General features: G+C 37.6%; 1 protein-coding gene across 2 annotated transcripts; it reads left to right on the top strand.

Moving 5' to 3' along the window:
• Positions 1–2,832: 2,832 nt before the first annotated feature.
• Positions 2,833–9,743, top strand: ITM2A (integral membrane protein 2A). Of its 2 annotated transcripts, XM_008069859.2 has the most exons (6): positions 2,833–3,222; positions 7,379–7,510; positions 7,786–7,983; positions 8,221–8,331; positions 9,238–9,388; positions 9,532–9,743. In XM_008069859.2, exons 1-6 carry the CDS (start codon positions 3,112–3,114, stop codon positions 9,618–9,620), a joined length of 792 nt encoding a protein of 263 aa, XP_008068050.1. In that variant the 5' UTR covers positions 2,833–3,111; the 3' UTR covers positions 9,621–9,743. The 2 variants fall into 2 exon arrangements, with proteins under 2 accessions (XP_008068050.1, XP_008068052.1); XM_008069861.2 differs by lacking the exon at positions 7,379–7,510 and having other exon boundaries at positions 2,962–3,222.
• The last annotated feature ends 553 nt before the right edge of the window (positions 9,744–10,296 follow it).

Here is a 10,296-nt window from a genome sequence, read left to right as displayed (position 1 = left end):
TGCTCATCACAGCACAAGACACATAGTATTTCAAAGAGAGTTGACATCGCTGCTTAGCATCCAATTGCATGCTATGTTCCATTCTACTTAAGTTGTGATAATTTAGTCATCATCTGGCACATGATAACAGGGAAATTATTTATATACTTGTATGGGGTGCATTCAGACATGATTAACAATGTGAGCTAGAATTGCATGGCAGCCAGATTCCCAGTTTCCAAGAAGACAGTGAAAGAAATTGACTCTAAGAAATAAAAAGTTGTTGCTGGGAAGAAGAGAATATAAGAAAGAGCTTACCCAATGAGAACCATTTATTAAGTAGATGGAAATATGTTCACTACTAGTTTCAACCCAATGAACAAGCAGCAGCTTATATTTTGAAATTCAGAAAACTCACAGGATCTATTTGCCCTTCCTGAAGTGAATACTAACAATGAGTGTTGTTGCTATTCCATGATGCTAACACAAGTATATATACACAGATAGAGTGTGTGTGTGTGTGTGTGTGTACATGTGTGTGTACGTGTGTGTATGTATTATATATACATATGGAGAGAGAGAGAGAAAGAGAGAGAGAGAGAGAGAAACAGCAGTATCTGAGTATCTGCAAACGTGAGATTATACCTGCATCACATATGCCCGAGAGTAACAAAGACTTTTAGAGAAGTATTGCTAAAAGGGGATGTGGTATTGACAAATAAGAGATGGCCAAATTCTTCAAAATTCATAAGATGTCAGATGTCAATTTAAGTGGCTATTCTTAGAAGTCTGACTTTTTTCCACGTAGATCTATATTCAGATACTGTGGGATCTTAAGCAACTCTAAACACTAAAGAATAGTTGAAGGGTAATTTAAAAAATAGATAATTCCTATAAGCTTGAAACATGAGTACGCTCAGAACAAAATAAGAGTCCCAGTTTAAGCAAGCATTTCACTTTCTTAGCCTTTTCATAATAATTGACAGGTGTTTTCTCTTGCATTATTCCACATGATCCTCACAAGAACAGGACACCAAAAAGTAAATTGAGACCTGAGGATATGAGGTAACTTGCTCAATGTTACATACCAGCACTTGACCATAGACTTCTTTGATTGTTTATCAGAGTTTGATGTAGTTGTCTAAAAAATGGACAGTTTCTGCTCCTCTTGTCTGACCACATTTCAGGGAAGACACTAAGATAATATATTACTATCCCACCTATTACCTTGCACATGGTAGGTCAATGTAGAGGAGAAACCATTTGCTCAGCCATCTGCGTGATGTGGATCACAGGTCCCACTAGACAGATCCCAGTGGAGTTGTCACAAAGGTGATGGCAAATATAAGGTAACTGTAAAGAGAAACCTAGGAAGTTGAGATTTTCTCAGCGTGCACTAAAAGTTGCCTGATAAATATTAAATTATAATGGACAGACTTGAGCGAGAATAAGTGTACAAACATAAAATGCTAATATTTCTAAACAAACTCAAACATCCTGCTTTATAAGTTTCTAGCCCTATGTAAGGCACAGGCTCCCCACTGTTCCCTTCAGTCCACCTTCCCATCTGTGGCCTATGCGAGAATATGAAAGCTGTCCTCACAAAGCTCCTACAGTGGAGACAGACGATGGGCTTCAGAGTCAAGGAAACCTCAGTGGGAAAAACTCCAAGCTGTGATTTCTTGGATGGGAGGGATAGTGGCTAACATATTCAAGTCCCATTAGTTAAGTAGATGGAGAGATGGCAAATTCTCTATAAAAAGCTGTTTTGCACATTTGTATACCTAACCCTTAACTGTACCCCACAATTTTATAATAAAAAATATGTTTCAAAAAAAGTTGTTTTGCTTTGTTTTGTTTGCTCTGGTTATTGTATTTGTAAGTGTTATTGTCTTCCCACAACAGACTGTTTACTCCTGTCTTCTGCAGGAGAACTATCAATAAACTCTGTACCATTATTACCCTAGTCACCAAACTCCAAAGCCTGAATTTTGCTTGGGAAGGTTCTCTATCACTATCACTAAACTGAAAGAGCCAACAGAGAAGAAATAGCTTGATTATACTGGCTGCACACGTAAATGTTCCAATAATCATTTCTAACTTAGCCCCTTTGAGGCTATTGTTTGGGTAATTTTTTTTTTTCCTCCCACTAGATCTGTATTTACATCTGGCTAAATTTTGTATCCTCCACTACTCCCAACTCCACCTCCTTAAACACACAGATGCACACACAACTTTTTTTTCCTCCCCCTTGCAGGTTTCACAGCTGTTAGCTGAAGAGAAACAGGCTCTGGGCTAAGACTTTACTCTGATTTCTCTGATATGGGAGAGTAAAACGATCTAGATTGTTTCAGAGATTTATTATAACCTTTCCACCCTTCTCTGTGTCTTATCATGTCCAGTCTGCAAAATGGGGAGTCCAGGAGGCAGGAGCCTCATCTTTTTGATCTAACATTGCCTTACGTTGGGAAATTAAAATGACAGAACAAACGCAAGAAAGAAAAAACGATTTATTGAGAAAATGAGCCAAGTCACTATAAACAGGCTTCTGGGCGTTCTTTAAACCGAAGATGTTGTTATAAAAGTGCAGAACTGCGGTGGAACTGTGTTTTGGGGGCTTGGGTGCAGAGCTAAGGAAGTTTAAGTTGGTGCAAAGTTACAGTCCTGGGTCCTGTGGGGGGCCCAGGCCCAAGTTTGGGAAAACAGAGTCAGAGTCAGAAGCTACTGTGGCCTGGACAGAGGCAGAATGACATGCATGACACAGCAGGCTTTCTTCCTGTGTTGCTCTTATCTGAAGACTCAGAGAGTGGGTGGGAAAACGCCGGGGGGCGGGGGGGGCAGGTGAGGCACGTCCATTTCCCCTGCTTTTCCCCCATTGGCAATTCCCCCACTTTATGCTTTTCTTCAACCCCCTCCTGCTCCTCCCTTGGCACCTCCCTAGGCCCGCCCACAGTCTCCCACCCAGTTTCGGGCTGCGTCATAAGTATCCCCAGACGGGCTTGCAGCAGCTTTACGCAGACTGGGGAGAAAGTAGGTACTGTCTGGCGTAGCGCGATCTCCCCCTCCTCTTCCAACCTGCAGCCCAGGACGTTGATTCGAGCCGCGCCTTACCGCGCAGCCCGAAGATTCACCATGGTGAAAATTGCCTTCAATACCCCTACCGCCGTGCAGAAGGAGGAGGCGCGGCAAGACGTAGAGGCCCTTGTGAGCCACACAGTCCGAGCTCAAATCCTGACCGGCAAGGTAGCTGTCCCTACTCCTCCCCTGACTGCATGCTAGGGGCGGGAAGGAGGGTGGACTAGGGGGAGAGAAGGAAAGAGGTCCTGTGGCAAAGGAAAAAATAAAGGCTACCCGGGCGGACACCTCTATGCTGTCCGTCGGGTTTACCCAGTCGCCCTGGTTCTGTCTCCTCACGCCACCTGCCTGCCATGCCACATGCCCTTCTGCATCCCCGCGTGTCGCGTGCGCCGTAGTCCGTCGGTTCTGGCCCATGCCAACTATCCTGGCAGAAGTTGGAGGGAGTTTGAAAAGATTCTTTGGTATCCGACGTTCTCTTTTCCTGGGGATTGTGAAAGAAGCTGGGGATCAACCAGGGCATGCTGTCCAGTCCCCAGTTCTACGAACGCTTAAAGCCTCCGCAGGGGTGGAGCAGACACAAGGGTTGAGCAAGGGCAGGAGATTGAACTCTTCTTTTTTTCCTTCTTGAAGTGAATGAAGTTCTATGAATCTAAGTCTTTCTAGGATCACTGAGTGTTTATGAAGATGGGGTGAGGGGCAAGCTGTATGGGTTGGAACAAGTATCTGCCTGTGCATATGAGTATTTCCAATTTCTCACTGGTCGTAGGTGTCATTAAGCATTAGGCAAAGGAGCTGTCAAAATTGAGGTTGGTCTTAACTCCAGTTTCCAGTATTCACTGTGCCCTCTTACTGCAAGAGTCTTGTATGTTTTTGGAATGGCATTTCCTAAAGAAAACACTCTTCTTCCGTAAAAATAAAATCGGGCATACTTGTTTCTTTTTCTTTTTCTTTTTAAGCAATATACTCCCCCTCCCTCTTATAGAGAACTGAAGCAGACCCAACGTTATAATTTAAACTATGAGCTTTGCCAGGAACTTGGGAAACCTACCCCCAATATACGAACCATTATTTATTTAGTCCAATTTCTATTTCCTTTAAGCACTTACCAAGTTTTCAGTGTTTGTACGCTACTCATTTTCCTCAGTAAAATCTCAATTTTAAAAAGCAATAGTATTTTCTTCTTGTTCTATGAAATGTGCAAAGTGTTAAAGGTTGAAGATTTGTTCTAACTTATCTTGTAATTTATATAAAGTTTTAACTTTTGTGTTCAAGAGTGGATGTTTAAAAAGTCCTTTGAGTTAAATGAGAATCCATGTAGTAAAAAACTTGATTATGCATACAATTTGAAATGCTAATGTGCTTATGCAAAATTTTTATTAAGGAAAGTTTCAATTGATATTTGTCTGCAAACTGGCTTTTGTGTATTATACATTTTAGAACTCAAAAGTAAAACCCCCTTGCATTGTTGAGATTTAAATAAAATAGGTAATTAGCTTCCTACTTTGTGAGTAAAACGAGCAGTTTGTTTGGGAGGTCTAATTAGATGCCAGTAGTTAAATATAATCACATAGTAATCCTTTTTTCCCCCTCATCACCAAATCTTTATGTCTTGTATGTTCAGTAACTATGCAAACAATACTTCTGCCAGGCCTGTAGTGTGATTAGGAACAAACAAAAATGAGCATTTGCACTTGATTATACCTTGTTGTTAGATTTTGAAGAAAACCTGACAGAATTCTGACCTGACAACTACAGGACACTGACAATCATACCTGATCAATATATTATGATATATTGATCAACCAGCTCATCAGAAATTGAGTATAGCAAAATATTATGTCAAAATTAATGTACCATTATTTTAGAATACAGTTCAAATAGAAGTTCAACAAATGTGAAGGAAAACAAAAAATTATTATTTCTAGTATGTAGGGATATCTTATGAAATTGAGATTCTTTTTTTTTTTTTTTGAAAGTGGGATTTATTGAGAAGACAGAAAATCTTCCAGAGTGGGATGGGACCTACTTAGACCTTTTTAAATAATTAACTTACTGAATCATCGAAAGGAAAAATGAAAGTACAGTCCATGTAAATTGCTCATTTCTTCTCATATCTCATTAGCAACAAAAAAAAAGAAATTCATTCCTCTTAGAATTTCAAATTCAGCTATTATGTGACTTATGAACAAGGCACTTTCTCCGGATCTCAATTTAATCAACTAAAATAGAATTTCTAAGTCTCCAGTTATTCCCAATCAAACTTTATAATTCTCTCTTTGTAGTCCTAACATTAGTTTAGATTTTCAATAAAAATAACTAAATTTTTCTGAAAACCATTGGGATACAGAAAAGCCTTTCAGGTTTGTAGAACATTAATGGAGGGTTTGAACGTAAATACTTTTAGCCAAGAAAATGTGAATCTCAAATTTCTTTGACCTTCATAGAAAACCGTTTCTTTGAAAAATCATTTATCAAATGATTGTCTGTCTTTCCTTCTTCTACATTAACTTCAAATCCGTAAATTTATTTTCAGCAATCAATTTATGTTTAGTTAGTTCTCAGACATTCCAGTACTTGCCCTAAAAAGAGCTAATGACCTGAAAGGCTAAAACAATTCTATTTACATAACAGTCTGAATTATTTACTCTTTAATTACCAAGGCCTAGATTTGGTGACTTTATTTATTCTACTCTTGAGTAATAATGCTGCTTAGAGCATATTGTGATATTCAAGAGTGGGATTAGAAGAAATGGAGTCCACTGTTTTGGGAAAGGTGCAGTTAATCAGTTACTTGTTTACTTTAGCTTTTTCTTGTGTCAAATCCTAAGCACATTATTGATTTAACAGAATTTTAGTCATTGCAACACAGACATCGTTTGTGTCCAGCTATTGCAAATGCTATTCTTTAACATCTAATATTTCACCCAGCATTTAGAAAACATTATTTCATTAATGCAATACAAAACTGTAGAATGTTGAGTGTCATTAGGAAAGGGATTGCCCATAGCTGGAAACTGCCAGGAGAGGGGGACAGCACATAGCATCAATAAACGTACCTGATCCCAAACGAGGAGAAGTGGAGAAAAAAGGGAGGCCCAAACTTTACCTGTACGATGACCACTTGTATACCTAATCCTGAAGTGTACCCCAAATCTTTAAAATAAAAATTTTTAAGCCGGGCTCGTTGGCTCAGCCTGTAATCCCACGCCTTTGGGAGGCTGAGGTGAGTGGATTGCCTGAGCCCGCGGGTTCGAGACCCGCCTGGGCAACTTGTTGAGACCTCATCTCTACAATAAATCAAGAAATTAGCCAGGCATGGTAGCGCATGCCTGTAATTCCAGCTACTTGGAAGGCTGAGGTGGAAGGATCGCCGGAGCCCAGCAGGTCGAGGCTGCGGTGGCCAGAAGCGGCCACTACACTCCAGTCTGAGCGACAGAGGGAGACTCCAACTCAAAAAAAAATTTTTTTAAAGGAAGCTTTGTATCTCTTGATAAGATTAGGAGTACTAGAAAATGTAACTCTGGGCTGGGATCGGTGGCTCAGCCTGTAATCCCACGCTTTGGGAGACCGAGGTGAGTGAAGATCACTCCGAGGTGGAGATCTGCCTGGGCAACTTGGCGAGACCTCAACTCTACAATAAATAAGAAAAGAAAATATATCTCTGCCTTCAATATTTTAATTTCTAAAGTAAGAGAATGTGGCATGTACATGACTTGTACAACTCCTTTTTTAAAAACCTAATTTTCTGAAAACAACTTTTTGAAAATCAGTTAATAAATAAATGAAAGGATGCTAATTCTCTTTCAAGTTGACAAATAAATTGATTTACACATAATAGTAAGGGAGCATAGCTTTCAGAAATTTAGTGATTATATCACTCTACTAGTTCAAAATATAACTACTTTTATTTAAAGTGTATAACTTCTAGAGATCAACCATACTACATTGGGTTTATAGTTAAAAATAGTGTGTTGTGCATTTAAAAATGTATTGAGCAGATCTCTTATTACGTGTTCTTAGCACAATAAAAATAGCATCGAATAAATGAATTATAATGTAATTTGATTCTAGAAGTATGTACTTTGAATTAATTTCATATTTATATTTGTGTTTGGAAATACCAGAAGAATAGTTGATATAATTGGAAATATTTTTACATCTATCAGTATCAGAAATTATCTTGGAATGATTTTAGCCTAGGATAATTTAACATCCTTTTAAAGTGTCTTGGGTTTCAAAAGAGGTAAATTGTATACAAAAGCAAGTATGTACCTAAAAGCCCAATCTGGTTTTGTTTTTGGTTTTGCTTTTCAATAAATAGGAGCTCCGAGTTGCCACCCAGGAAAAGGAGGGCTCCTCTGGGAGATGCATGCTTACTCTCTTAGGCCTTTCATTCATCTTGGCAGGACTAATTGTTGGTGGAGCCTGCATTTACAAGTACTTCATGCCGAAGGTAATAATAATTATAATTCTTATACTTTGGATTTCCAATTGCTATAGATTTCATTGCAACTTAACTACTTCTGTAGTGGTCACTAGAAAAATGAAAGAATTAGATAAAGTTTTCAAATGACCTTAAAATTCATACAATTGTTTTTGTCTTCATGGTGACAACTAATCAGCAAGACTCAGCTTAGCATAGAGTATAATGAATTGATATGAATGTGAGAAACAATTCAAGTGTCATGAAGTATTAGAAGGTTTTATTTTTCTTTTTTTGTCTTTTAGAGCACTATCTATCGTGGAGAGATGTGCTTCTTTGATTCTGAGGATCCTACAAACTCCCTTCGTGGAGGAGAGCCTTACTTTCTGCCTGTGACTGAGGAGGCTGACATTCGTGAGGATGACAACATCGCAATCATTGATGTGCCTGTACCCAGCTTTTCTGATAGCGACCCTGCAGCAATTATTCATGACTTTGAAAAGGTGGGTTTCTAATAGATATTTCAGAATTTTTAGTAGTACTTTGGCAAGTATTAATCCATTCATAAATGTACATCTTTTTTAATTAAACCTTTTTCAGTTTTTTGCTATTGAATAGACATAGTTGATCTTGAAAGATGTAGCTGCTTGTTTTAATGGTAGCTGGAAAATCTACCATTGATTTTCCAGCAGCATTGATACCTTCTGTGCCTTATCTAAAATTTTTCTTTTCCCCAACAGGGAATGACTGCTTATCTGGACTTGCTGCTGGGAAACTGCTATCTGATGCCCCTCAATACTTCCATTGTTATGCCTCCAAAGAATCTGGTGGAGCTCTTTGGCAAACTGGCAGTAAGTGTTCCAGAGGTCAATTTAAAAAACAAACATTTCCTAATAATTTTGTTTCTTTTTCATTTTAAAAATTTTATTTATTTATATATTTTTAAATTTATTTTATTATAGATATGTGGGATACAAGTAAGGATTAACTACACAAATATCCTGCATGCAGATGAAGTTTGGGTCTCCAACTGGCCCTTACTTCTGGTTTGGGACAAGTTACCCTTTGTGTTATTACATGTCTCCGCCTTCTTCCCTCCCCTGGAAATGCCCAGTGATTGTCGATCTCTCTTTTGTGCTAATGTGATTAATATTCAGGTCACATTTATGAGTGAGAACATGTGGTATTCAGTTCTTTGTTTCTGTGATAGATCACTAAGTGTGATGGTCTTCAACTTCATCCAATTTGCTGCAAAGTCCATGATTTTGTTTTTCTTTATGACTGCATAATACTCCATCGTGTATATATAACACATTTACTTTATCTAGTCCACTTTTGATGGGCAGTATGGTTGGTTCCGTGTTTTTGATATTATGAATAGTGCAACTATAAATATTCAGGTACTGGTGTCTTTTGTAGAATGATTTGTGTTCCTCTGGGTATAATCCCAGGAGAAAGATTGCTGGATCATATGAAAAGTCAGTTTTTAGGGAGTGCAAACTTGTTCAATCTCTATGGAAAGCAGTGTGGTGATTCCTAAAAGCACTAAAAATTTTGCTTTCTTGTTTAAAAAAAGTAATGAGTGTTTCCAAAATATTTCATTTTATTGAAATCATTCTCAAATTTAAAAATACTATGAACCTAAATCTTCTCTAAAAAATAAAGACTAGTTTTTAAAGTGTGATCTGTTATAGGTAAGGATTAAAATAGTATCTTTAAGAATTTCTCATTTCTATCCTTTTTTTTTTCATTTTTAGAGTGGCAAATACCTGCCTCGCACTTATGTAGTTCGTGAAGACCTGGTTGCTGTGGAAGAAATCCGTGATGTTAGTAACCTTGGCATCTTTATTTACCAACTTTGCAACAACAGAAGGTCATTCCGCCTTCGTCGCAGAGACCTCTTGCTGGGTAGTTAACTTATTCCTGTAATCACTCTGTTATACAGTGGAGGGTGGAGGTGGAGTAGATGGGAAAGTGAAGAGCAGGTCTAGATATCTTTTCATTTACACAAAAAATTCAAAACCCATTTTCTTTTTGAATTTTTTTCACAGGTTTCAATAAACGTGCCATTGATAAATGTTGGAAGATTAGACACTTCCCCAATGAATTTATTGTTGAAACTAAGATCTGTCAAGAGTGAACACCAACAGATAAAGAGTATTCATGGTAATAAAAAGTCATAGATTTACAATGTGTCTTCAACATTAAAGCTTATGAAATACTCAAGATATTTACTCATGCATTTGCTCTATTGCTAATACTTAAAAAAAGAAAAAAACCTACTAATCATTGCAAGCTCTTGCCAATTTTTAGTAGAATTGGCATTGCTTGTTGTTTCAAACTGAAATTAAATAATTTTTGTTTTTCTTCTTTGAATGTATAGGGTTTAGATTTCTGAAAGCAGCATGAATGTTTCAGCTAATATCCTGACAATAAATTCCATCTTAAAAAAAAAAATAAGCTGTTCACTCCATCCTATGGTGGAGCAGGATTTAAATTTGAAATATCTAAAATTGTTTTTAAAGCTTTTGTGTAACGTATGTCAAACTTCTTAGCAATATTGTTTTGTTTTTCATTTAGTGCAACTTCCCTGAGTTTAGAAATTGCATCTTTGCATTTCTGTTAGGTGCTCTATAATGAACCTGACTTCTATGTGAACAATTTTTTATGAGAAAGTCATTTTTCACTCATGCAGTGATTCCTTCTCACTGACATCTGTATTGTGAAATCCACAAAACTGTATAGGTGTTGAATGCTCTAAGGAGTTTAGGTTGTATGAATTCTACAACCATATAATAAATTTTACTCTATTCTAC

Source organism: Carlito syrichta, unplaced genomic scaffold (assembly GCF_000164805.1).
Source record: "Carlito syrichta isolate Samal-C Ts95f unplaced genomic scaffold, Tarsius_syrichta-2.0.1 Scaffold312232, whole genome shotgun sequence".
In the NCBI taxonomy this organism is placed as follows: Eukaryota; Metazoa; Chordata; class Mammalia; order Primates; family Tarsiidae; genus Carlito; species Carlito syrichta.
The sequence above is the reverse complement of the archived record's forward strand: the minus strand, read 5'-3'. Positions and strand labels throughout refer to the sequence as shown.

Bases quoted from the DNA above. Each gene is read 5' to 3' on its own strand.
- ITM2A (XM_008069859.2), top strand. From the start codon at position 3,112: ATGGTGAAAATTGCCTTCAATACCCCTACCGCCGTGCAGAAGGAGGAG. The intron at 3,223-7,378 runs GTAGCTGTCCCT...TTCAATAAATAG, and splicing joins CTCAAATCCTGACCGGCAAG to GAGCTCCGAGTTGCCACCCA. The intron at 7,511-7,785 runs GTAATAATAATT...TTTGTCTTTTAG, and splicing joins ACAAGTACTTCATGCCGAAG to AGCACTATCTATCGTGGAGA.